Here is a 25,017-nt window from a genome sequence, read left to right as displayed (position 1 = left end):
CGATAGGAAACTGATAAGAAAATGACGCGCCCACTTTGTAACTACAGTATGTCGGTCTTCCTAAACTAAAAGTCTCCAAAGGATTGTACAAAAATGATTACTAGCTAACATTCTTGCTTAGTGCCAGTGACTGTCATCATCAGATCAGATGATGGGAATGCAACGCAGATGATTGCCAGTGGGCTTGCCAGTAGCATTGAAAGACCACCCAACTACCGGATCGCATATCTGCATCGATGAACTGCGTAGGCCAAACCCGTGGTCACACTGGACTGTGCACGTCTCCTGTTGACCGCTGGCAGGCGAAGAACACGATACATGACCGTGTGTAGGTGCACGAAGTAGACCGCATTTGTCTCCTACATACTACGTCAATTGAGCTAACTAATGCAAGGAACTGACCGTTGATTGTAAGTGATAGAAGAAGCTGGTTTCCTTTCCACGTGCACCTTGACATATTTGCTTCGATGTGTCCTTGCAGCCACCGAAATAAAACTTCTTGCTCACAGTCACAGGGCGCTGATCGCAAGCTGTCAATCGTCTCGTTCACCGTTGATAAGTCAGTTGTCCGAACCCCAAGCCGTCCATTTGGCTTCTTATATCTAGAAGCAAGTTTTACGCCAAGCAAATTCATAGTACTTCACATGTTTACAGATGTTCCACGAAGTTGACTTCGAGTGGAGACGTAGGAGACGAACTGCAATCAATAGGCAAGACTACTCTAAATAAAGATTTAACTACAAACCTGTGAAGAAGACAGGGAAGTTCAGAAAGATCCCTACAAGATGTGCACATAATATTTTTTGCCTAAAACATTGGTATCTTATTTTAAACTCACATCTCAGTGAAACCTTGTTGAACTGCGAACGACTTGGAAGAAACCTCGCAGAAAGTATCATTCCAGCTAAACAAAAAAAATTAAATAAGAACAAGTCAATTGGGGACTTACCTGTTTTCCCCGAAATTGACAAGACTACTTTCGTTTTCCCACAAATTTCGATTCAAGCAAGTAGCATTAGCTTCATTGACCGGTTTTCTAATAAGAAATCAATCCCAAATCAACAGACCGGGAATAATCTTACACAAGCATTGCGTTGCTGCCAACCGACTGAACGTCAACCAGGACGGCGCAAAACAAAGATACAGATGTGCAGTTGCATGGTAGTGTGTCATCACATGATCCGCCCAAAACGGGCGTCCACGCATCACGCGAAACGAGTTTGTTGCACTCCTACAAGCACCTTGAATAAGCATCAATACGGCCGGAGACATTTAGAAAGAGTTACCTGGCAGCTGCCATTTCCCGTTGACGACTGCCTCTGTAAATGAGCGTAGCACACTCCCCCAATTTTGCAAGCTTTGCTGTCTATGTAGCAACGTTGCGACTCTGAGGTGCTCGGGCAACTGTTCCCATTTCCATATTTGTTTCGCCACACAGAACGATATCTCCATTGAATAGTAGTGTCGTGGCAAGTTCCATCGCATGCGCCCCAATTTCCCCAGCTATTCACTTGGCAGTCAACTAAACGGAGTCGCTTTTAAAAAGCATTCCAATGTAAGTAACAACATATCACTGGTTTACCGTTGCATGCTCTGCACTGCATTCTGTAGCTTTGTCTAGATTTTTGTTCGTATGTCGACCAATAAACGTTGCTAGAAAGAAGACAGTGCGCATGAGGAGTCATGGAAACACGACGAGGAGACGCCCGCGACATTTTACTTGCAATTCCAGCCCGCCCAACCACACGATTCCCTACTGTGCGTGTGCCTTTGCGAGTAGTAAGAGGTGTACGAGATCTGGTACGAGCATCCGTAAGTGTACCTACGAAAAGACGTCACTGCCGGAGTAAAGTGAAACCCTTCGTGGCGATGGCCATTGGGTATCATACTCTGAACACGACGACGTCTGCTGACCGTATTCGTCACTTCTAACACAGGAAAGGTAGAAAAGCACAACTGAAACGATCAGCGACTCGGAAACTTCCATTTCGTGACCCGAAGAGGGCAGTTTGACTTTCCAATGTCCCTACTCTCCTGAAAACCATGGCCACGCCAATACTCACGCCAATTCAAAACCGGATAGAAACAGGATAAAGAAATGATTGTCTCGCGATCAGAAAAATGCTCTAAGGACGCGCCCACTTTGTAAATACGTCAGTTTTGCTAAACTAAAGTCTCCAAAGGATTGCACAAAAATGATTACTAGGTAACATTCTTACTCAGTGCCAAGTTACTGTCATCACGAGATCAGATGATGGGAACGCAACGCAGATGATTGCTAGTGGGCTTTCCAGTAGCATTGAAAGACCACCCAACTACCGGATCGCATATCTGCACCGATGAACTGCGTAGGCCAAACCCGTGGTCACACTGGACTGAGCACGTCTCCTGTTGACCGTTGGCAGGCGAAGAACACAATACACGACCGTGTGTAGGTGCACGAAGTAGACCGCATTTGTCCCCTATACATAATACGTCAATTGAGCTAAATAATGCGAGGAACTAACCGTTGATTGTAAGTGACAGAAGAAGCTGGTTTCCTTTCCACGTGCACCTTGACATATTTGCTTCGATGTGCCCGTGCAGCCACCGAAATAAAACTTCTTGCTCACAGTCGCAGGGCGCCGATCGCAAGCTGTCAATCGTCTCGTTCACCGTTGATAAGTCAGTTGTCCTAACCCCAAGCCGTCCATTTGGCTTCTTATATCTAAATAGACGCAAGTTTTACGCCAAGCAAATTCATACTATTCCACATGGTTACAGATGTTCCACGAAGTCGACATCGAGTGGAGACGTAGGAGATGAACTGCAATCAATAGGCAAGAACTCTAAATAATAAAGATTTAACTACAAACCTGTGAAGAAGACAGGGAAGTTCAAAAAGATCCCTACAAGACGTGCACATAATATTCCTGCCTAAAACATGATCTTATTTTAAACTCACATCTTGGTGAAACCTTGTTGAACTGCGAACGACTTGGATGAAACTTCGCAGAAAGTATCATTCCAGCTAAACAAAAAAAATTAAATAAGAACAAGTCAATTGAGGTCTTACCTGTTTCCACCGAAATTGACAAGACTACCTCCGTTTTCCCACAAATTTCGATTCAAGCAAGTAGCATTAGCTTCATTGACCGGTTTTCTAATAAGAAATCAATCCCAAATCAACAGACCGGGAATAATCTTACACAAGCATTGCGTTGCTCCCAACCGACTGAACGTCAACCAGGACAGCGCAAAACAAAGCTACAGATGTGCAGTTGCATGTTGGTCTGTACTGGTAGATCTCAATCAGCACTCCGTTGGAGTGAACGCATGTTCGAAGCCGAGCACCGTTCGTCGCGCAAACTTTTGCATGGTAGACTTGATTCTGCACAAGACTTAAGCCACCGAACGTGTGAGACGTCGTCGTATTAGCCACCATCGTCAGATTGACCGTATCGTTATCACCAGGCGCCGATCCGTAACCGACTTCCAAAATGGCTATATACGACTCTGGGTCTTGAATCAGAGGCCAAGTAAACGAAATCACACTATCAGACGACTGGGAATCTAGGTCGGCCAACGGATTGTCGCCATCCTTGACAATGACAGCCTTCGGTCTCGTAGTATCAATGAGGACACCATCCGAGACACTAACCACCTTCAATCCTGCACCATTGACTCCTCGAACGGTCACGCAGTAGCGCGTGTCGTGATTCAACGGCAAAGGTTCGAGCACTTCGTACGTCACGCCGACATTTTTGAAGTTGCTCAGCAAATAGAACCCGCTACAGTCTTCATCGTAGTTCCACTCGTAGAAGTCGATGCCGCTTTGAGGATCAGAGAATCCTTCCCAGCCAAATCGAAGCATTCTATCGTTCGGCGAATAGTCGATATCAGTCGTAAGACCGCACGGGTCTGGACACAAGTCAAAAACGACTCCGGCTAAAGGAGGCGTATTGTCGGGTGTGATTCCATCTGAAGTCCCTGTTGAGGATAGCCCCGCACGACTTGTGCATCGAATCGATGCGTAGTAGGTCGTATAGAGAACGAGATTCACTAAATAAGAAAATGTCGTGTTCGTTGACGAGATGATCAGCTTTTCCGAAACGACTTCTGTCGAGTCGTTCTTGAGAGACCAACCGCACGATTGGAGCCCGCTCACGGATGAAAACATCGTCCATTTCGTTTTGATGCCGGTTAGGAGAACTTGATAGTCCCTATCTATACTTTCGTGTGCCAAATTGTCTTCAAAGTGAATGTCAAGGATTTCCGTCGGTACCGGGGGGAAAGGGTCGATGAGGACGCCGTCGGACGCAACGTCTGTGAAGAGTCCTGCTTTGTTGTAGCACCGAACAACCGGCTTATACGTTTTCCCTGTGATCAGAGCGCCAACAAGAGTTTTGTTGCCGCTCAAAGACACGTTGTTAAAAGAAGACACGACTCTTTCGTTTGCCAGTGTATACTCTTCATAAACAGCCAATTGACAGTAGTCAAGATCGCTTTGATCGTCCTTGAAGCCGCTCCAATTGACGCCAATCGATGTATTGACGTGCTGATAGTCAATATCCGAAGAAAGACTGTCCAACACCGTGCCGGGATCTGGTGGGCTGTAATCGGCAATAAATTTATTTGAAGTGACTGAGCTCGTTCGAAGAGCACCATTCTTTATGATGAGCCTCAAATCGTACGAGTATCCGGACTGAAAGTTAACGTTGGACAAAATGCGATCATTTTGAGGAAGAGTTATGTTAATCAAGCAATCAGATGGATCGGAGCACGACGAATAAACTTGATACCCAGCGGAATTGCACGCCGTGTCTAAAGGATTGTTGACATTTTCTGCGCACACCGTCCATCTGATTTCAATGATTCCACTCTCGGGATCATTGCAGCCCTTGAGCGTTGCCACGAGTTGACGAGTGGGCAAATTCACGTAATCGAGCTGGGTACGATCAGACGTACTTCTAACAATGGTCAGCGTCCCTGTCACCGGGTTCGTCGTATCGACTTTGACGCCATTCGAAGATCTTGTCGATACCAATCCAGCCCGATTATAAACACGTAGAGTGACATAATAAGTCGTGTTGTGTTGCAGCGATAGATTAATTTCACCAAAATCGGCCTGCACCGTCACATAGCCTTTCGTATTCGTGCTCAAAGGACTTGTACCCACTGCAATTTGATACGTATTTGTCGTTTCCAGTCCGCTCTCGCTGTCGTAAACAGTATTGGGGTCCCAGTGTACCGAAATCCTAGTATTGCTCATTTGATACGTTATGTCTGCCAGCTGATTGGGCTGCGGTCGATCTCCGTCGTAGATCACTCCAATCACTGGATTAGTGATGTCAACAAGTATCAAAGACGAGTCGAGCGTCGATGCTGTGTTCCTGACATTTTTCGCCGTCACTTTGATCTTATATTTGGCTCCGTTCGTCAGTGTAAATTGATTGGTTATTGTAACATCAACCGTGCCAGCACTCGTTGTTCTAACTGTCTGTTGCGGAAACACGTTCGTTTCTCCTACTGCTGTAACCAGTCGCCAGTCTATAGTAACATTACCGCACGGTACTTTGAAGTTTTGAAATTTGATTTTAATCGCTTTATTGTCTGTTATCATCAAATAGCTGACGCCGTCAGGAGCCAGCTTCAATGAAAGGAGAGTCTGAGTACCGGATTTATAGACGGAAATTAGAGCAGTCGATAAATCAACGCCGGTCGTTGGCTTGGGAGTGTTCGTAGGATCCACCGCGACGCAAGATCCACCCGTGCAGTGTCTGCATGCCGCTTTATCACCTTCGCAATTCAGATCAGGATAGTCGCACTCATCAACATTGGCGTAGCATTGACGATTAATGGGATAGTATATGGGAAGGCAATTCGACCCGTCGCAATACGTCCCACTGACGCACGGATTCGTGATAACAGTGTGAACGGCGCACTCCGCAGTGAAGTCCTCGCTGACGCAGCTTGCCGCATCGCAGTGATCATTTCGCGTGCACGGTTGCCCGTCGTAGCAGTTCGTACCCTTGGCGTAATCCGTCCACGACGAGCCGTTTGTGCCGAAATTGCAATACTGGCACTGGTTACCAGGATTCACCGCGTTATTGTCGTAGCACGTGCCGCCGACGAGACACCCGCACGTACTGGAAGACGTCAAGCAGCCCTTTATTATTTTGCAAGTGCTCGACCCATCGCATTCTTGGCACGCCAGAGAACATTGACCGGGTATCTGCGTACCGACGCATAGTCAGGCCGACGTACATTTATCGGTGTGCGTGCACAAATCGTTGTCGTTGCAGGAGTCGCCGGTCAAAGGCGTCCACTGGATCGTAGACTGATCCGGCTTACAAGCCTTGAAGCAAAGAGATGTTTGGTATTGAATTGGAATAAATTATGTGGTACCTGACACTGCGAGTACTGGCTCTCGGGATTCTTAGCGTCTCTGCTGTAACACTGGCTGTTTATCAAGCAGTAGCCTGAGTTTAGAGTGCATCCGGCTCCGTTGCAGGTTTCACAGCTTTTACACGTAAAGGCAGATCCGATGCATACGCCGTTTTTACATTGGTCGTCTTTGGTGCACGCTTGCGTGTCGTCGCACGGTCCACCCGAGACGGCTGTCCACGCACTGCGGGAAACGAGTCTGTTGCACTCCTATAAGCATAATAAGAAGCCATCCAGAGACATCCGCAGAAAGGAGCTACCTGGCACCCGCCGTTTCCCGTTGACGACTGCCTGTCTAAATGAGCGTAGCACACACCCCCAATCAAGCAAGCTTTGCTGTCTATGTAGCAACGTTGCGACTCTGAGGTGCTCGGGCAACTCGCCCCGTTTCCGTATTTGTTTCGCCACACAGAACGATATCTCCATCGGATAGTAGTGTCGTGGCAAGTTCCACCGCATGCGCCCCAATTTCCCCAGTTATTCACTTGGCAGTCAACTAAACGGAGTCGCTTTTAAAAAGCATTCCAATGTAAGTAACAAATATTACTTTACCGTTGCATGCCCTGCACTGCAATCTCGATCTTCGTACGTATGTCGACCAATAAACTTGGCTAGAAAAGAAGGCGTTCTCATATAAAACGACTAACGGTCGCGCCATTTACGTGCAGCTCCAGTTGAGGATGAATTTCTGACACGTATCCCTACTGTGCGTCTGCCTTTCGGAATAGTAAGTGGTGTACGAACATCCATAAGTGAACCTACGAAGAAAGGTCATCGCTGGAAGCAAACAAAGCGCCCTTAATTCGTGGCGCTGGGTATCATACTGTGAACACAACGACGTCTGCTGATTGTATTCGTCACCTCTAACACTAGAAAGGTAGAAGAACGCAACCAAGAAGACGTGCCCAGAGTTCATTTTGCACGCATCGAGACAATATTGAGTCAGGGGCTCACGTGAACAACTTATCTTTAGATTTAGATAAGTTGTTTACGTATAAAGCAAGTAGGCTTCGCAGATACTGTACGTATGTTTAGGCAGCCTTGCTCGTCTACAGACTCGCTAGTCGATTAGACTAAATATACGCCACAACATCGCGATAGGTGACAGATAAGACAAAAAAGGACGCGTCCAATTTCTAACTACGTCAGAGTCTCCAACGGGGTTGCACAGAAACGATTACTAGCTAACATTTGTGCCAGTGGCTTCTCTGTCAGATGATGGGAATGCAACGCAGCTGATTGCTAGTGGGCTCGCCAGTAGCATTGAAAGACCACCCGACCACCGGATCACATACCTGCACCGATGAACTGCGTAGGCCAAACCCGTGGTCACACTGGACTGAGCACGTCTCCAGTTGACTGCTGGCAGGCGAAGAACACGATACACGACCGTGTGTAGGTGCACGAAGTAGACCGCATTTGTCTCCTACATACTACGTCAATTGAGCTAACTAATGCAAGGAACTAACCGTTGATTGTAAGTGATAGAAGAAGCTGGTTTCCTTTCCACGTGCACCTTGACGTATTTGCTTCGATGTGTCCTTGCAGCCACCGAAATAAAACTTCTTGCTCACAGTCACAGGGCGCTGATCGCAAGCTGTCAATCGTCTCGTTCACCGTTGATAAGTCAGTTGTCCTAATCCCAAGCCGTCCATTTGGCTTCTTATATCTAGACGCAAGTTTTACGCAAGCAAATTCATAATACTGCACTTTGTTACAGGTGTTCCACAAAGTTGACTTCGAGTGGACACGTAGGAGATGGACTGCAACCAATAGGCAAGAATAGTCTAGAAAGAATTTAAGTACAAACCTGTGGAGAAGGCAGGGAAGTTCAGAAAGATCCCTACAAGATGTGCATATATAATTTTGCCTAAAAAATTTAAACTCACATCTCAGTGAAACCTTGTTGAACTGCAAACGACTTGGAAGAAACCTCGCAAACGGTATCATTCCAGCTAAACAAAAAAATTAAATAAGAACCGGTCAATTAAGGTCTTACCTGTTTCCACCAAAATTTACAAGACTACTTTCGTTTTCCCACAAATTTCGATTCAAGCAAGTAGCATTAGCTCCAGTAACCGGTTTTCTAATGAGAAAATTGATGCCAGATCAACAGACTGAGATAATCCAGATCAACAGACTGGGATAATCTTACACAAGCATTGCGTTGCTGCCAAACGACGGGCCCTGAATATAAACCAGGACGGCGCAAAACAAAGCTACAGATGTGCAGTTGCACGTTGGTCTGTAGTAGTAATCAGCAACAAATTTGTTTGATGTGACTGAACTCGTTCGAAGAGCGCCATTCTTTATGATGAGCCTCAAATCGTACAAGTAACCGGACTGGAATTCGCCGTTGGACAAAATGCGATCATTTTGAGGAAGACTTATGTCAATCACGCAATCAGATGGATCGGAACACGACGAATAAACCTGATAACCGGCGGAATTGCAGGCCGTGTCCAAGGGATTATTGACATTTTTTGCACACACTGTCCATCTAATTTCAATGATTCCACTCTCAGGGTCATTGCAGCCCTTCAACGTAGCCACGAGTTGACGAGTGGACGAACTCATATAATCAAGTTGAGTATGATCAGACGAACTTCTGACAATTGTCAACGTTCCTGCCACCGGGTTCGTCATATCGACTTTGACGCCATTGGAAGACCTCATCGACACCAATCCAGCTCGATTATAAACACGCAGAGTGACATAGTACGTTGCATTGTGTTGGAGGGATGCATTGATTCCTCCAGAATCGACCTGCACCGTCACATAGCCTCTCGTATTCGTGCTCAAAGGATCGGTACCCACTGCAATTTGATACGTATTTGTCGTTTCCAGTCCGCTCTCGCTGTCGTAAACAGTATTGGGGTCCCAGTGTGCCGAAATCCTAGTACTGCTCATTTGATACGTTATGTCTGCTGGCTGATTGGGCTGAGGTCGATATCCGTCGTAGATCACTCCAATCACTGGATTAGTGATGTCAACAAGTATCAAAGACGAGTCGAGCGTCGATGCTGTGTTCCTGACATTTTTTGCCGTCACTTTGATCTTATATTTGGCTCCGTTCGTCAGTTTAAATTGATTGGTTACTGTAACGTCAACAGTGCCGGCACTTGTTGTCGTAACTGTCTGTTGCGGAAACACGTTGGTTTCTCCTGCTACTGTAACCAGTCGCCAATCTATAGTAACCTTATCGCACGGTACTTTGAAGTTTTGAAATTTGATTTTGATCGCCTTATTGTCTGTTATCATCAAATAGCTAACGCCATCAGGAGCCTGCTTCAAAGAAAGAAGAATCTGAGTACCGGATTTATAGACGGAAATTTGAGCGGTTGATAAACTAACACCGGTTGTTGGCTTGGGAGTGTTGTATGAATGAACCGAGACGCAAGATCCACCCGTGCAGTATCTGCATTCCGTTTTATTGCCTTCACAATTCACATCAGGGTAGTCACACTGATCTACATTTGCGTAGCATTGACGACTTGAGGAATAATATGTGAGAAGGCAATTGGATCCATTGCAGAACGTCCCAGCGCACAGATCTGTGCTAACATTGTAGCCTGCGCACTCACCAGAGTACTGACCGACGCAGGTTCCCGCATCGCAGTGATCATTTCGCGTGCACTCGCGCCCGTCATCACAGTTTGTATCCTCTGCGTAATTTGTCCACGACGACGAATTTGCATTAGCATTGCAAAACTGGCATTGGTTCCAGGGAGTGGTGAAGTTATTGTTATAACAATTGCCGTCAATAATACAACGGTCAGGTATCATCGTCCACTGGGTAGTGGACCGACTGGGTTGACAACTCTAGAGACAAAATATAAAATTGAATTGAATTGAATTGATTGATCTCTATACCAGACAATGTTCATAAGGTTGCCACCCCCACCACCCCCACACCCACCACTCCCACCACCATCTCCACGACCCTTCATCATTGCTGTAGCACTGGCTGTTAATCAGGCAGTAGCCTGACTTTAGAATGCAGCTAGTTCCGTTGCAGGTTTCACAGCTCTTACACGCGGTTCCATCTTTGGTGCATGGCTGTGTGTCGTTACACAATCCGCCCGAAACGGGCGTCCACATATCACGCGAAATCAGTCTGTTGCACTCCTACGAGCACAATAAAAATCATTACAGCCGGAGACATTTTGAAATGTAGCTACAGTACCTGGCACGTTCCGTTGCCCGTTGAAGACTGCCTCTGTAAATGAGCGTAGCAAGTTCCGTTAATTTTGCAAGCTTTGCTGTCTACGTAGCAACGTTGAAATTGTGAGGCGCTCGGGCAGCTCGATCTGTTTCGCCACGCAGAGCGATATCTCCATCGGGTAGTAGTGTCATGGCAAGTACTTCCAGCACATGCGCCCCAATTGCTCCAGCTCCTACGAAGAAACCTCGAACAAAAAAAACGCCCTCGTGAGATGCTAGATGTCATACTGTGAACACGACGACGTCTGCTGACCGTCACCTCTTACGCACGAAAGATAGAAAAACACAACTGAAACGATCAGCGACTCCATCACAGACCGAAGAGGAGGGCGGTTTTCTAATATAGGCTTCTCTCCGCATAAAATTCATGGCCACGCCAATTCGAAACCGGATAGGAAAACAAAGAAAACAGTGCGAGTACACCTCTATGCCGAGTCCCGGATAACGAAATGATTGTCTCGCGACGTTCCCGGCAAAATTATGCCCGCCGCGTCCCGAGACGAGTAATGTGATTCCGCGTCAACGAAGCCACAGACGAGTAAGACTCTTTCCCGTTCAAACGAGAGCCTGCGGGGCGCGAGGGAGGATAACAATAATAGATATCGCGAGAGGGCATAGCTAATCTGTACGAGAAAGACCCCGCCCTCTCGCCGACCGCCTGTTTCGCGAAGGCGAACGAATCGTCGCGACTCTCCGCGTCGGAAGTCGAACATGTACGACTAACCGAATACTCCTCTCGATGAATCGCGTTAGGAGAAACGCGAAACGAGCCCGAATTTGCGTCTCGTCTCGCAACGCGAGACAGAGACCCGAATTTTCTCCCCGCGACGCGACGCGGCGCGAGAGCGCATCGCGTGCGAACGCGCTCTCGAGACGATGGTCGCTAGGCAAAGTCGCACTTCCTAATCGAATCGAAGGGGCCCCCCTCTGGTCCCGAGTATCTCGATCGAAAGAAGTAGAAACGATTACCGACGCATTTTCGCGTTTTTCTCGCTCGCGATCGTCACGATGTGGCGCGTAGTCGACGCGAAAGTAACGTTTCGTCGATCGATAGCATGGTCTCTGCGAAAAGCGAAGAGCGCGCTCCTCCTTTTCTCACGCAAAACCGCGTTTTTCCCCCCTTAGGTTCGGTCGAAAAATGTCGCAAACGGATCTCAAGACGGCGGTCGTCCTATACGACTACGTCGCGAAGCAGGACGAAGAGCTATCGATCAAGAAAAACGAGAAACTGAGCGTTCTCGACGACAGAAAGACGTGGTGGAAAGTGCGCAACGATCGCGGCGCCGAGGGCTTCGTCCCGTCGAACTACGTGCGTCTCGAAAAGAAAAAGAGCGGCCTAAAGGAGATGTTCAATAAAAAGATACTCCGCTCGAAGCCCGATCCCGAGCCGGAGCCGAGCGCCTACCAGCAAGTCGACTTAGTGCGCTCGACGCCGACGTCGAACACGGGAAAAACGATCGGGCTCGTTAAATACACGTACGAAGCGAAGCAACCCGACGAGCTGGCGATCACGAAGGGAGATCGGGTCGTGATTGTCGAGAAGGAGGAAGACGGATGGTGGCGCGGCGAAGCGAACGGTCAAATCGGTTGGTTTCCGTCGAATTACGTTGAGGAGATTGTAAGCGGCGGCGGCGGCGGCGGCGGCGGCGGGGATGCCGCCGCTATGGCGGGGGCCCCGACCGGCATGAACTCTCAGTCAGGTCAGGGTGCGCGAGACGGCGGCGGCGGCGGCGGCGGCGGCGATTCTTCGTCGTCGTCGTCGTTCGTGTGCGTCGTTCGCGCGCTCTATCCCTTCAATTCGGGCAATCCCGAAGAGTTGCCGTTTCAAAAGGGCGACGTGATGGACATTGTCGGGCAGCCGCCCGACGATCCCGATTGGTGGGAGGCGATAACGCCGTCCGGTAGTAAGGGGCTCGTGCCGCGAAATTACGTCGAAGTCGTTCACGACGCCCAGCCCGTTTATCCGCCCAATCAAAAGTCGGCGAATGTGACGGCACCGTCGTTTTCGTCGCCAATGACGACGGCAACGAATGACGTCGGCGGCGGCGGCGGCGGCGGCGGCGGCGGCGGCGGCGCAGCGGCATCGGGAATTCACAATTATCAGGATCGACAATGGTTTTTTGGCAGTATACCTCGGAGTGCCTGTGAGCAGAAGTTGGCTCCAAGTGGCGTCGGTGACTATCTAGTAAGAGAGAGTGAAAGCACGGTGAGATTTTTTTTGAGGGGAGGGAGAGGGTTTCAAAATACTTGAATTTTATTTCTTTAGGCGGGCGATTTCTCCGTGTCCATGAAGGCTCCCGGTAAGGTGAAGCATTTCAAAGTGAAAACGTTAGAAGGCGGAAAGCTGGGAATTGGGCAGAGGAAGTTCAACACCATGGATGAACTAATAGAACATTACACGAAGGCGCCGATCTTTACAACTCCCGAAGGGGGAAAATATTATTTGAGAAGGCCACTGCCGAGACAGTATTAGTTAGTTGGGTTTTAGGGTCGATTGACTGGTACGTACCTTTTTTTCCTCATCCTCTTCTCTCCTCTGCAACAGTACCGTGTACAAGATCGTATTTTTACTGGCTCGGTACGCACGGAATACTCAGCCGCCTTGTATCTCTTCTCTGTGTGTAGCTGTGTAGTCTTGAAAAAATAAACAAATACCGTGATTAAGTTGCGGGGTTCGCACAGCGAACGACAAAGGGGCTCTCATTGTATATGGGGCGACATTGTTTGTCTTGGACGTCTTGTTAGCATTCAACGCTTTTGCCTGGGATGGTAAATTTCCAGAGCCGTCGAGCCTTATATAAACAAATATCTTACCTTCACTTCCGAATACCTCGAGGCGATCCGCTTCTGATGTCCTTTCCATTCCCTGCGCATTTGACAGGGCAATTGGTTACTTGGTTGATTCATTGCTGTCTATACCTTTGGCACTAAGTGATACTGAATAGCTCGTCGTGACTTGTTTGACAGATTCGGTGGCGTGCCGTGTGGTAGAAGGCTTGAGAAAAACAAGGCATCTCCTTGCAGTTGAGACGCGTTTACATTGATAGCGATACTTCCCCGTGCATTGTACCTGGCTTCATCTCTACTGGCACACAAGGAGGTACATCTGTGTCGCATATCTGCCAATCCCTCCTCTGTGATCAAGGACAATAAACTTAGGACGTACGTACCAAGTCAGTCATTGCATCAAACTTGCCTGGAAATGAATTATGGGTCCCTTGGACACGTGCCATCCCGGTAAGATATGCATGCACCTTTATAGGAGAGAGGGAAGCACTCGCATAAGAGAATCTCTGTAAATTTGGGCTACAATACAAACCCATTTTCTACAGTGGCTTCTTCCAAGGCGATCCATATTCCTAGCACTTCAGTAGGAGCACCGCTACGCGACTTCTTTATAGGTACATTAAAATAGGCATGATCTAGAAAGAAATTCTGAGAAATAAGACTGCAAGGCAATGCTCACCTTGATGCCACGGCTTTTCTCTGCCTACTTTTGCAGGTTTCAGGAGGGCAAGCGATTGAAATATTTCTAATTTGATCTGTCCAAAGTGCAGGAAACCAACTACGGAGCCATTCTGCCTTCTTACATCTGATTCAGGACCATCAATTAGTTCCCTGCAAAATTTCTTCATCGTGGCACTTTCACTGAACATTTTCAGGCCATCCTACAGCTCCCAGATAATGGAGAGCGCTCACTAGTCAATCATAAGCACCTCATAGTCGTGATAATTCTGAAGTTTTCTTATAAGATGAGCTCGTTCTCCTTTGGGAAAATCCTGGGCGGATTCCTCAAACTGCATAGCCGGCTCTCCACGACCGAACGCCATCAAAGGCTTACACTTAGCCATCGCATCGCACGCTCTATTGAATGCCTCGTTCTGCTCCCCAGCTAGCCGATCAATGCAATCGAGGCCACACTGAACCTATTAGATAACACACAAGGACATTTTTACACATCAGGAGGTGAGATCATCGAACTTGAACGCTGTTGAACGCCCTTCGAACCACGACGTAGCCGTCATCGACAAAGCGATCGACGTGACTGGGTTCTGCAGACTCAAAGCCGTTCTCCACCTCGTTCAAAGCGCCTTCTGTTTTCGCAGGTGAGTACAGCGATTCAGGTGGAAGAGGAATGGACGGCATATAGGTGCTCTGATTTGTTGTTCCCACTTCGGTAGCCATTTTTGACGTACGGGACGACAGGAGAAACTCCTACGTTCCGTACAGCGCTCAGGCATAGTTGGAAGAACAGTCGGGATACCGCGCTAGAGAAACAAAAACAGAAGCTTCCAAACGCCCGTCGTACGATGCAGCGCCTCCCGCCCCAGCGCCCCCCGGAGTCAGACGCCTTTGTCGCCTACTGTGACGACGTCGCGCCGGAGCAGTCCCTTGCCGAATTTGTCCGGACGCTCCGACAATGCGGCGTGAGCGCCGACGCAGAGTTTCTGCACATCTACGATTCGGAGCTGCCGTCGGACTGGTCTGTTTGGCTGGCAGAGCAGGTGCAGAAGGCCACCGTTCTCTTTCTGATCCTCTCGTCGCAAATGCGCGAAACGCTTTCCTCTACGAGTACTCTGAATCCATCGCTGAGAAGTGCTGTATCGGGCAGGCATAATAAAGGAGGAAAGATACAGCTTGTCTTTCTCAACGGCCAACGAGACGAATCTTTGATTCCGCCCTTCTTGGACGGTGGAACGTTTTATCAAATACGGGGCTCTTTGCCGAGCGATTTCTGTACAGACGAGGGATTTTTAGCGCTGGTCAAACACGCTTTCCCGCGCCTTTTTCTAGATGGTCAAGGTAGGGGAAAAATCTTTTCTGCTTGTCTGGTCATTGCTTCTAATATACGTAGAGGCAGTCAGCCGTACAGTAGTTGATGCTGGTGACTTTCGTCTCAGTCGTGACGTGAAGAAAGACCAAGCTGATTCGGTACGCTGCCACTACTCGTCACTCTTTTGTCTTATGTAGAGTCGGTCTTAGGGTACATCATTGCGGTTCGATGCTTATGATGTCCAGCCTGCTATTCCGTCACGTTGTCGTGATTCTACTTTAGGCTTTGCTGCTTTGGGTAGAGACCGAGAACGGAAGAACATCATTGAGAAGTTGGATCCTCACAGAAAAACAGTCAACAAGTTATTGCTGTATGGTGCTCCCGGTATAGGAAAGAGCACACTGGCCAGAGATGTTAAATTGTATTGGGAGCACGCGGGGCTTGAGGTCAAAGAAGTTGACATGAGGCGCAGTCGCCGCGATGAATGGGCCGTCTATTTTCTTCAACAGCTCGCAAATGACATCGAGAAGAAAGAGGACGAAGCCCGCATTCAACTCATGTCTCATATGGCCAGAAAAACGCGCCCTTTGCTCTTGTTGGTTGAAAACGCCGAAGCGGTCAGCAATGATTATCTGGATGACTTTGCTGATTTTTTGGATGAAATCATTGAAAAGAGTGACAGTAACGTCAGATGTCTCATCATGTCGAAGAAAGGATTTGTTCAAGTTGATGCGCTATCCGAGAATTGTCTCCAGCTGGGCACTCTATCCAAAGAGGCATCAGTCAAGCTATTTACAAAAATAGCCAATAAAAATAAAGAGAAGCCTGTCTGCACAGAGGAAGAAGCGGGATCCATCACCTTTCGCTGTGGTGGCATTCCTCTTATTATTGAAACGCTTGCGAAAACGCTGCGAAAACAGGGAACGTCTCACAAGATGATTGAACGTCTCGACAAGCAGCAGCAAACTCTTCTCGACGAGCTGAGACGAGGAAAACCGTTTAAGAAGACCGAGCCGTATTTTTCCGTTCTGGATATTTCATTCACCGAACTGAGTGACGTTGAAAAAGAAACCGTTGTTGCAGTCAGTGCCTTTCCCGGATCCTTCGAAGCTGAAGAGGTCGCTGAAGTGATGTCTATAGAAGATGAACGGGACGCTGACGGTAGGGTTTCTGACCTGACCTTTTGGCAGGAGACAAGTCGAGGTCACTACGAAATGCACAAAATCTTCAAGGAATTTGCACACCTTCAAGCCGAAAAAGATGCTCGCCTTAGTGCCTTGTACGAAAGTTCGAAGACGAAAGTAATCGAACTCGCTGCCAGCAAACTGATTCAGCTTTCAAAGGTTTACTTCAAGGACGCCGCGAAAGGAAAGGACGCGTATTTGCAAAAGTCGGCCAGTTTCACGCACCTAATCACGACAGATATAGCAAAAGATGAGGCGTCTGTCAAGCTGTTTTCCGAGGTTGCGTTGACGTGTCCCTTCGTTTTCGACGCCTTTGTACCACTGGATCAATCCGTTGCCTATTACAAGAAGTGCTCTGATGCTGCAGCTGAAGTCGGCTGCAACTGCAACCTCCAGCGTTGTCAACTGCTGTGCTGGGTGTCGCAGGATCTCATCGGCGAGGGGAACGCTCACGACGCTCAGAAGTGCATTGAAATAGCCGAAGGATGCTTTCAGCAGCTCACGCCCGACGAACAGAAAGACGTGCAAGGGCTTCTCTTGTACTCAAGAGGTCTTTTCACTGTTCGAAGTAGGGAGGCTGTAAAGGACGCGAAGAAAGAGAGTAAAGCTGCCGCGTGCCTTCAAAATGCCAGTGACCGTCTTCTGGAGGATACCGATCTGGGCGTGTTTCGCAGAAACAATCTCATTTCTCGGCACGTGTTGGTCAGTCTTGCTATTCGGCTTTACGTCGAATTGGCGAATGTTTCTGTGCAGAAGGGAATATCGCAAGCCGAAAAAGCTATTCGATTCGCGAAGACAGCTCTGAATTTCCGACTGTATGAACTTGATCTGCAAGGCCCTGATAACCATCCGGACACGTTCATGTGTCTGAATTCCGAGGCTGTGGGCTACATGGAAGCAAACGAATATGAAGAAGCACTGAAGACCTTTCGGCTTGCTCACGAAAAGTTGAAAACGCTGTTTGAGACGCACAGAGACACGGCGATTGTCCTGGCCAATATTGGACAATGTCATCAGAAGCTCGGAAACCACGACGAAGCTGAGAAACACCTCAACCAGTCATTTAAGATGCTGAAAGATTACTATGGGGAAAAGCACAAGGAAACCCTTCGCTCCCATTACGAATATGCCGTATGTCTTCATCATCTAAACAGGCGCAAGGAAGCAGTAGAATCGTTCAAGAAATTGCTTCGTCTTGCTAGAGATCTAGAGAAACAGGATCGCGATGCTTTGGATTTCGATGTCAGACTTGTTGAACGACAAATTAGGCAACTTACATTATCGTGAGAACTTACGCATTGTACATTGTGTGTGGCTGAACTTGAGAATGGCGTTGTCCCTAGATACATACATGTATCAGTTGTAGAATATCTGTTTTTGACCAAACGACGACAATAAAAATCATAGCAACCATATACCGTGAAATGAAACAAACTGCAGCAATGCGCCTCATCCGTCGGCAAATATCACTTATCCCGTGCCAATCCACTGAATGGTGAAATTTTGAGCCATTGGAAGATTCAAATTGCTGACCTTCAGAGACTGGCAGAGACAACAGCTGAAAGAAATAAACCTTTGCGTATAAAACGTACCCATGTAGACGAATTGCTGGAAAACGGAACAGATTTTCCGTTCACTGTCACCTGCCAGGAACCCCAATGATCCACCCCATAGAAAGTAACGGTCTCCAGACGAAGATCTTTCAAGCCAGAGTATCCTAATTTCTCAACGGTTCCAGTCAGCTGACCCTGAACAACCAACCAACCAACCAATCAACTTCAAAAAATAATAATCTCCAAAGTACTCGCCCCGTCGTGATGATCTTTCGTCTGAAAATATCCGTGAGTATATTTCACTTCGCTGAATTGACCCTTTTCATAAGTATCTACGGGGAAAAGACGCGTGCTGCTTAGGTTCTTGCTATACATATAGAACTCCTAACCAAGTGATTCCCCGTCGTCCCAAAACAAAGTTCCCACGGCATCTCCTTCCATACCAATGGCAACAATGAGGCCAAAGGGATTTTTCCGACTAAAATAAACAAAACAGCAGCGACTTGGAAACGCTGGATGTTTTACCTTTCCGTTGTCGTCAAATTTGGCTCCTGAGTAACAATCACGTTCCCACCTCGAACGTGAAGATTGATGTGGCCAAGTGGCGCATGAAGAGTCACGTTTTTGTCCGCTCCAATGACGACAGCCCCCTGTTGGTCAAGAACACCCTTCAATTATAACTCGATCAACAGCGTCGAGAATTTTTCTAAGTGTGGAAAGAGGGTCTGGAAGCATAGATATTATTATATAGAAGTGTCGTACAAAAGCATCGATTTTCTACGAACTACGCGTTCGAAGTTCACGAACGTAGTTCTATATTAGTTAGGATCTTAGCATATTTCACTTGGCACCGGCGCAGCGCGCCGGTGCCCAGTGAAATATGCTAAGATGGGTGTGGTGGGCGGGGGTGGTGGCGGGGAGGATGGCGGTTAGTTTTTTTCGCGATTTTCTCGGCCAAAACTAAAGATTGGTCGATCTCATGAATCAAAAAAGTTCTATAACCCAACAATCTACTAGACTAGGGAGAGAAACGGCCGAATCGCGTCGAAAGCACCAAAATAGCGCCATTTTCCGATCGCATCGCGGTTTTCTCGCCTAAAACGAACGATCCGTCGAATCGACGCGATCGAAGCGCTTTAGAATTGCAATTTCACTTCAACTAGTTGAAGAAACGACTGAATCACGTCAAAAGGACCAAAATATCGCATTCTTCGTCTCCCACGCACAAAATGTCGTTCTTCTCACACCCAGTTTACCGCTAGTACGAAATCGCCGCTCTAATGGCTTTTCTAAACATGCTTAGTCCCTCGAAACCTACGAAGATCGATGTTGGAACGACTAGCTTCGAGAAATATCGAAGTGTCGTACAAAAGCATCGATTCTCTACGAGCTACGCGTTCGAACGTAGTTCTATATTAGTTAGGATCTTAGCATATTTCACTTGGCACCGGCGCAGCGCGCCGGTGCCCAGTGAAATATGCTAAGATGGGTGTGGTGGGCGGGGGTGGTGGCGGGGAGGATGGCGGTTAGTTTTTTTCGCGATTTTCTCGGCCAAAACTAAAGATTGGTCGATCTCATGAATCAAAAAAGTTCTATAACCCAACAATCTACTTGACTAGGGAGAGAAACGGCCGAATCGCGTCGAAAGCACCAAAATAGCGAGATTTTCCGATCGCATCGCGGTTTTCTCGCCTAAAACGAACGATCCGTCGAATCGACGCGATCGAAACGCTTTAGAATTGCAATTTCACTTCAACTAGTGGAAGAAACGACTGAATCGAAAAAAGGACCAAAATATCGCCATTCTTGGTCTCCCACGCACAAAATGGCGTTCTTCTCACACCCAGTTTACCGCTTGTACGATATCGTCGCTCTAATAGCTTTTCTAAACACGCTTAGCCCCTCGAAACCTACGGAGATCGATGCTGGAGCGACGAGCTTCGAAAAATCTCGAAATTTCGAGCAAAAGCATCGATTCTCTACGAACTACGCGTTCGAAGTTCACGAACGTAGTTCTACATTAGTAGTTAGGATCTTAGCATATTTCACTTGGCACCGGCGCTGCGCGCCGGTGCCCAGTGAAATATGCTAAGATGGGTGTGGTGGGCGGGGGCGGCGGCGGGGAGGATGGCGGTTAGTTTTTTTCGCGATTTTCTCGGCCAAAACTAAAGATTGGTCGATCTCATGAATCAAAAAAGTTCTATAACCCAACAATCTACTAGACTAGAGAGAGAAATGGCCGAATCGCGTCGAAAGCACCAAAATAGCGAGATTTTCCGATCGCATTGCGGTTTTCTCGCCTAAAACGAACGATCCGTCAAATCGACGCGATCGAAACGATTTAGAATTGCATTTTCACTTCAACTAGTGGAAGAAACGACTGAATCGCGTAAAAAAGGACCAAAATATCGCGATTCTTGGTCCCCCACGCACAAAATGTCGTTCTTCTCACACCCAGTTTATCGCTAGTACGAGATCGCCGCACTAATGGCTTTTCTAAACACGCGTAGTCCCTCGAAACCTACGGAGATCGATGCTGGAGCGACTAGCTTCGAGAAATATCGAAGTGTACGAGTACAAAGGCATCGATATCTCTACGAGCTACGCGTTCGAAGTTCACGAACGTAGTTCTATATTAGTAGTTAGGATCTTAGCATATTTCACTTGGCGCCGGCGCGCAGCGCCGGTGCCCAGTGAAATATGCTAAGATGGGTGTGGTTGGCGGGGGCGGCGGCGGGGAGGATGGTGGCTGGTTTTTTTTCGCGATTTTCTCGGCCAAAACTAAAGATTGGTCGATCCCATGAATTAAAAAAGTTCTATAACCCAACAATCTACTAGACTAGGAAGAGAAACAGCCGAATCGCGTCGAAAGCACCAAAATAGCGAGATTTTCCGATCGCATCGCGGTTTTCTCGCCTAAAACGAACGATCCGTCGAATCGACGCGATCGAAACGCTTTAGAATTGCATTTTCACTTCAACTAGGAGAAGAAACGACTGAATCGCGTGAAAAAGGACCAAAATATCGCCATTCTTCGTCTCCCACGCACAAAATGTCGTTCTTCTCACACCCAGTTTATCGCTAGTACGAGATCGTCGCTCTAATAGCCTTTCTAAACACGCGTAGTCCCTCGAAACCTACGGAGATCGATGCTGGAGCGACTAGCTTCGAGAAATATCGAAGTGTCGTGGTACAAAAGCATCGATTCTCTACGAGCTACGCGTTCGAAGTTCACGAACGTAGTTCTACATTAGTAGTTAGGATCTTAGCATATTTCACTTGGCGCCGGCGCTGCGCGCCGGTGCCCAGTGAAATATGCTAAGTTGGGTGAGGTGGGCGGGGGCGGCGGCGGGGAGGATGGTGGCTGGTTTTTTTTCGCGATTTTCTCGGCCAAAACTAAAGATTGGTCGATCCCATGAATCAAAAAAGTTCTATAACCCAACAATCTACTAGACTAGGAAGAGAAACAGCCGAATCGCGTCGAAAGCACCAAAATAGCGAGATTTTCCGATCGCATCGCGGTTTTCTCGCCTAAAACGAACGATCCGTCGAATCGACGCGATCGAAACGCTTTAGAATTGCATTTTCACTTCAACTAGGAGAAGAAACGACTGAATCGCGTGAAAAAAAAGGACCAAAATATCGCGATTCTTCGTCTCCCACGCACAAAATGTCGTTCTTCTCACACCCAGTTTATCGCTAGTATGAGATCGCCGCTCTAATAGCTTTTCTAAACACGCGTAGTCCCTCGAAACCTACGGAGATCGATGCTGGAGCAACAACTAGCTTCGAGAAATATCGAAGTATCGTCGTACAAAAGCATTGATTCTCTACGAGCTACGGGTTCGAAGTTCACGAACGTAGTTCTATATTAGTTAGGATCTTAGCCTATTTCTGTAGGCGGAGTATTTATAGAAATAAACTAACTCCATTTGACTTACAGTGTAGAAGTCGTACCACTGAGCTTGTGGGAAAAAAGCAGAGACAGTAGTTGCACCCTGGAATCAAAGAAATAGAGAGCTATATGTGAAAACGGAGTCATTGTGCTCACTTCCTCTAAGACTGGGCTTATCATCAATCCAGGGCCCCACATGAATTGCCGATCAATACCAAACGTTTCAGTAACAGTAGGAAACCTAAAATTAATAATTTTGCTGACAAAATGGAGAGGCATTTGCACATGCATACTCGAAGAAGAGAGGTCTCGCTACAGTTGATCCGGTGACGTGAGCCGTGTGAAAGAGAGTATACAAATAAGGTAGAAGACAATAGCGTGTTGTTAGGGCCGCCTTTGAGGAGGCTACGACCTCCGGACCCAACGACGGGGGATCTTGAGGCTAAGGGAATGAATATCTACGTAAGATAGACAACAATTCATTTATCAAGCGATGCTACTTTGCTTCCTATGGAATTGTGGTTTCGGGAGAAGGGATAAAAGGCACCCACTTCCATCCAGCGAGCGCACAGCTCAGGATTAGTCGTTCCTCCAAATCCACAAATATCGGCACCCACCTGTATACAATATAAGCCAGGGTCAAGTCTCTATCTTGGTCATACCATAGGAATTCCGAACAGATTAAATGCCAAGAGACCGGGAATAGACAAATAAAGATCTGGCCATTCGCTGTGGTTGTCGCCGAGCCAGTGGCCACCGTGAACGCCACTGCCCGGAAACGTTGACCTTGATATGACCATGCTGCGCTTACCAAGAACCTCTTTCAACGCTCTAAGAGAAAACTTCCTAACACAGCCGCCCAGCTTTTGCATTTACTCACGCCATCGAGGCTTTAGCTTCAGAATAACCGTACATGCTGTGAAGGTTGTACTGAGTAGATATGGCATTTTTCGCAGACATGCACAACGTTCTAGCGTATAGCTTATCGCCATCAATTGCTATGAGGTACGTAGGAACTAGAGCTCAGAAGCGATACTTCACTTTTACCTGGCTTGTACGGAGGATTTTCTAGAGAATTATTGGGACATCCATTTACGGATCCAGAAACGGCATTTGACACTTCATTCATGTCCTGAAATAATTTCATTTTAATTAATGGCTACTTTAAACTATTATAGTTCCTTACAATCCACAAGCCATCAAAGGCTACTTTGTCATGAAACGCCTTGACCTGCTGCTCCCAATAGGCAGGCCCTTGCGGATGAAAGAAATCAGGAAAGACGGTCTTCCCAGGCCAAACCTGATAAGAAGCTTTATAAGAGAGTAACTTCACAACTGAATAACGTACGGTGCCAACAATGGGCTTTCCGTCAGAGTCCTTAATAAATATATCCATCTTCAGGCCCTGATCATACGGAGGATAACTTCCATTTGGCTGAGAATTACTTATGCCAGGGTCCTTCGACAGGGAAAATTATAAGAAATTTGCTAAATACACCCACGCTCGCTTACAGTGATCATTATATAATGCATTCCATTGTCGTGCAAATTTGACACGAATTCGGGCAGGCCAGCAAATTTATCGGAATCGTACGTAAAGTCGAGATGACTCTGCATGTAATCGATATCGTTCCACTGAACGTCTTGAGGTATCCCCGCCTTCTTCATATTAGCAACGACTTCGGCCGTCGCGTTCGCACTACCGTAGCCCCAGCGACACAAATGAAATCCAAGACCCCAATAGGGAGGCATGTAGGGTCGACCAACTACCTAAAAATAAGTGCATGATTTGTTGTTGAAGTCCTCCTCCTAAAATTTTACTTCTGTGTATTGCTGAATGACGTCGTCAGGAGTTGGACCCAAGAAGAAGTAGAAATCCAGTATGCCGCCGATGGTCCTGTACGTAATAGCAGGCGTCGGTTGGAGTATGATATCCATTGGGTTGCTGTTCAATAAAAGAACGCCGTGGGCATCCCCGTCGCCTTCGAGGTTCAGATAAAATGGGTGAACTCCGTAGAGATTGTGCTGTAGTCCCTGGAAAGAATAAATCACCTCGTGACGTTTTTTTCTTCTTTTTCTTTACTGTAGGCGTTCCCCTGTCGCGTGAAAAAAGAGATAGAATTTGCCAGTTCATGTCCAATTTCAACGGCGCCACGTGTTCGCCCAATCCGTACAAATTGAACGAATGCACGGCAGCAGACATCTGGATAAATTGATCTTCAAAGATAAATCCTCCAAGAGTGGAATTAAATCTAAAAACGTTAAAGACATCATTTAGACTGCTGTACTGTACACCTCTCTTTTTACAGGGTGAGCTCTAAAGCTCTATGATATCGTTTCACGCTGAAACCAAAGGGGCTTTCTGTATAGGAAAAGGTGTAATTTCTCGTCGCGGTCTTCGTCGAAACTTGAGGCGTCTCCAAAGGAACTTCATATCTCTTCTCGTTTGGATCATAGATCTAAAGTCCGTGCAAATCTAGGCTCATTCTCAACGCGTTTGCGCATTCTGCACCGACTTTAACGTGAAGACGAAAGGGAGTCTCCTCGTGCACGTCCAACGTCAGAGTTTTGACGTCGCCGCCGTAGGGGCCGCCTTTTCCCGTCAGTTTCAACGTACCACTCATACCGGTTGCCGTAGCGTGCATGTCAGTTGCTGTATAGCCAAAATCGGATGGATAGAAGCACGAAGGGAGGCCCATTTTTGCTGTAGTGGATCGATCTGCGATCCAACAGCAGCCTCGAGCCTCGCAATCGGCTTCGTTTGGATTCGCTTCGGGATGACAATCAAAGCGCATCGATTCCGAAACGTCAGCGCAGCTGGGAGAAGCTCGAGCGCTTGCTGCGAGCGCTAGAAGAGCGGTGAGCACAAGCAACGCCATTTGTGGACTCCCGGGACCTAAGCGTGTCCCGTCGCCTATCCATATATGGCGAGCCACAAGCACAAAAGCTATATTGACGGTA

The 25,017-nt window shown here is 47.5% G+C and overlaps 8 protein-coding genes across 13 annotated transcripts; 2 read left to right on the top strand and 6 right to left on the bottom strand.

Moving 5' to 3' along the window:
• Window positions 1–134: 134 nt before the first annotated feature.
• On the bottom strand, window positions 135–12,676 carry LOC136195718 (uncharacterized). Of its 5 annotated transcripts, none has more exons than XM_065985153.1 (11): window positions 11,620–12,676; window positions 10,879–11,217; window positions 1,721–1,822; window positions 1,583–1,653; window positions 1,287–1,522; window positions 1,083–1,231; window positions 950–1,036; window positions 839–904; window positions 653–778; window positions 403–602; window positions 135–359 (listed from the first exon to the last, which is right to left on the bottom strand). In XM_065985153.1, the coding sequence occupies exons 2-11, from the start codon at window positions 10,959–10,961 to the stop codon at window positions 145–147; spliced, it is 1,335 nt and encodes a 444-aa protein (XP_065841225.1). In that variant the 5' UTR covers window positions 10,962–11,217; window positions 11,620–12,676; the 3' UTR covers window positions 135–144. The 5 variants fall into 5 exon arrangements, with proteins under 5 accessions (XP_065841225.1, XP_065841226.1, XP_065841224.1 ...); XM_065985154.1 differs by lacking the exons at window positions 10,879–11,217; window positions 11,620–12,676 and adding an exon at window positions 1,890–2,247 and having other exon boundaries at window positions 653–697; window positions 746–778; XM_065985152.1 differs by having other exon boundaries at window positions 10,879–12,676.
• Window positions 2,081–6,226, bottom strand: LOC136195708 (uncharacterized). Its single transcript, XM_065985137.1, has 8 exons — window positions 3,189–6,226; window positions 3,056–3,142; window positions 2,945–3,010; window positions 2,856–2,888; window positions 2,762–2,806; window positions 2,508–2,707; window positions 2,220–2,462; window positions 2,081–2,168 (listed from the first exon to the last, which is right to left on the bottom strand). The coding sequence occupies exons 1-7, from the start codon at window positions 5,600–5,602 to the stop codon at window positions 2,248–2,250; spliced, it is 3,060 nt and encodes a 1,019-aa protein (XP_065841209.1). The 5' UTR covers window positions 5,603–6,226; the 3' UTR covers window positions 2,081–2,168; window positions 2,220–2,247.
• On the bottom strand, window positions 6,226–7,349 carry LOC136195722 (uncharacterized). Its single transcript, XM_065985160.1, has 6 exons — window positions 7,251–7,349; window positions 7,089–7,184; window positions 6,979–7,037; window positions 6,687–6,922; window positions 6,388–6,636; window positions 6,226–6,337 (listed from the first exon to the last, which is right to left on the bottom strand). The coding sequence occupies exons 1-6, from the start codon at window positions 7,340–7,342 to the stop codon at window positions 6,233–6,235; spliced, it is 837 nt and encodes a 278-aa protein (XP_065841232.1). The 5' UTR covers window positions 7,343–7,349; the 3' UTR covers window positions 6,226–6,232.
• LOC136195714 (uncharacterized) lies at window positions 7,466–10,325 on the bottom strand. Its single transcript, XM_065985147.1, has 8 exons — window positions 10,300–10,325; window positions 8,582–10,248; window positions 8,426–8,512; window positions 8,316–8,381; window positions 8,237–8,269; window positions 8,145–8,189; window positions 7,896–8,095; window positions 7,466–7,852 (listed from the first exon to the last, which is right to left on the bottom strand). Exons 2-8 carry the CDS (start codon window positions 10,210–10,212, stop codon window positions 7,638–7,640), a joined length of 2,277 nt encoding a protein of 758 aa, XP_065841219.1. The 5' UTR covers window positions 10,213–10,248; window positions 10,300–10,325; the 3' UTR covers window positions 7,466–7,637.
• LOC136195720 (cytoplasmic protein NCK2-like) lies at window positions 11,089–13,314 on the top strand. 2 transcript variants are annotated; one of them, XM_065985158.1, is made up of 3 exons: window positions 11,089–11,188; window positions 11,776–12,856; window positions 12,917–13,314. In XM_065985158.1, exons 2-3 carry the CDS (start codon window positions 11,789–11,791, stop codon window positions 13,121–13,123), a joined length of 1,275 nt encoding a protein of 424 aa, XP_065841230.1. In that variant the 5' UTR covers window positions 11,089–11,188; window positions 11,776–11,788; the 3' UTR covers window positions 13,124–13,314. The 2 variants fall into 2 exon arrangements, with proteins under 2 accessions (XP_065841230.1, XP_065841229.1); XM_065985157.1 differs by lacking the exon at window positions 11,089–11,188 and adding an exon at window positions 11,214–11,363.
• Window positions 13,241–17,953, bottom strand: LOC136195721 (2-aminoethylphosphonate dioxygenase-like). The gene is made up of 14 exons (XM_065985159.1): window positions 17,886–17,953; window positions 17,731–17,814; window positions 17,551–17,679; window positions 16,693–17,495; window positions 14,632–16,631; window positions 14,367–14,576; window positions 14,241–14,318; window positions 14,117–14,192; window positions 13,970–14,072; window positions 13,847–13,904; window positions 13,721–13,784; window positions 13,570–13,667; window positions 13,465–13,516; window positions 13,241–13,411 (listed from the first exon to the last, which is right to left on the bottom strand). The coding sequence occupies exons 5-14, from the start codon at window positions 14,833–14,835 to the stop codon at window positions 13,392–13,394; spliced, it is 963 nt and encodes a 320-aa protein (XP_065841231.1). The 5' UTR covers window positions 14,836–16,631; window positions 16,693–17,495; window positions 17,551–17,679; window positions 17,731–17,814; window positions 17,886–17,953; the 3' UTR covers window positions 13,241–13,391.
• LOC136195711 (uncharacterized) lies at window positions 14,809–18,023 on the top strand. The gene is made up of 3 exons (XM_065985139.1): window positions 14,809–15,453; window positions 15,506–15,582; window positions 15,634–18,023. The coding sequence occupies exons 1-3, from the start codon at window positions 14,961–14,963 to the stop codon at window positions 17,893–17,895; spliced, it is 2,832 nt and encodes a 943-aa protein (XP_065841211.1). The 5' UTR covers window positions 14,809–14,960; the 3' UTR covers window positions 17,896–18,023.
• LOC136195712 (lysosomal alpha-glucosidase-like) lies at window positions 17,965–24,944 on the bottom strand. Its single transcript, XM_065985140.1, has 19 exons — window positions 24,573–24,944; window positions 24,364–24,515; window positions 24,140–24,308; window positions 23,878–24,090; window positions 23,569–23,826; window positions 23,405–23,515; window positions 23,243–23,356; window positions 23,104–23,188; window positions 22,937–23,054; window positions 22,719–22,887; window positions 22,557–22,673; window positions 22,350–22,498; window positions 22,213–22,297; window positions 22,103–22,159; window positions 18,687–18,811; window positions 18,551–18,639; window positions 18,417–18,493; window positions 18,201–18,356; window positions 17,965–18,150 (listed from the first exon to the last, which is right to left on the bottom strand). Exons 1-19 carry the CDS (start codon window positions 24,933–24,935, stop codon window positions 18,079–18,081), a joined length of 2,679 nt encoding a protein of 892 aa, XP_065841212.1. The 5' UTR covers window positions 24,936–24,944; the 3' UTR covers window positions 17,965–18,078.
• Window positions 24,945–25,017: the final 73 nt, after the last annotated feature.

Source organism: Oscarella lobularis, chromosome 14, assembly GCF_947507565.1.
Source record: "Oscarella lobularis chromosome 14, ooOscLobu1.1, whole genome shotgun sequence".
NCBI lineage: Eukaryota > Metazoa > Porifera > Homoscleromorpha > Homosclerophorida > Oscarellidae > Oscarella > Oscarella lobularis.
Note: the sequence above shows the minus strand (reverse complement) of the source record. Positions and strands in the feature narration are given on the sequence as shown.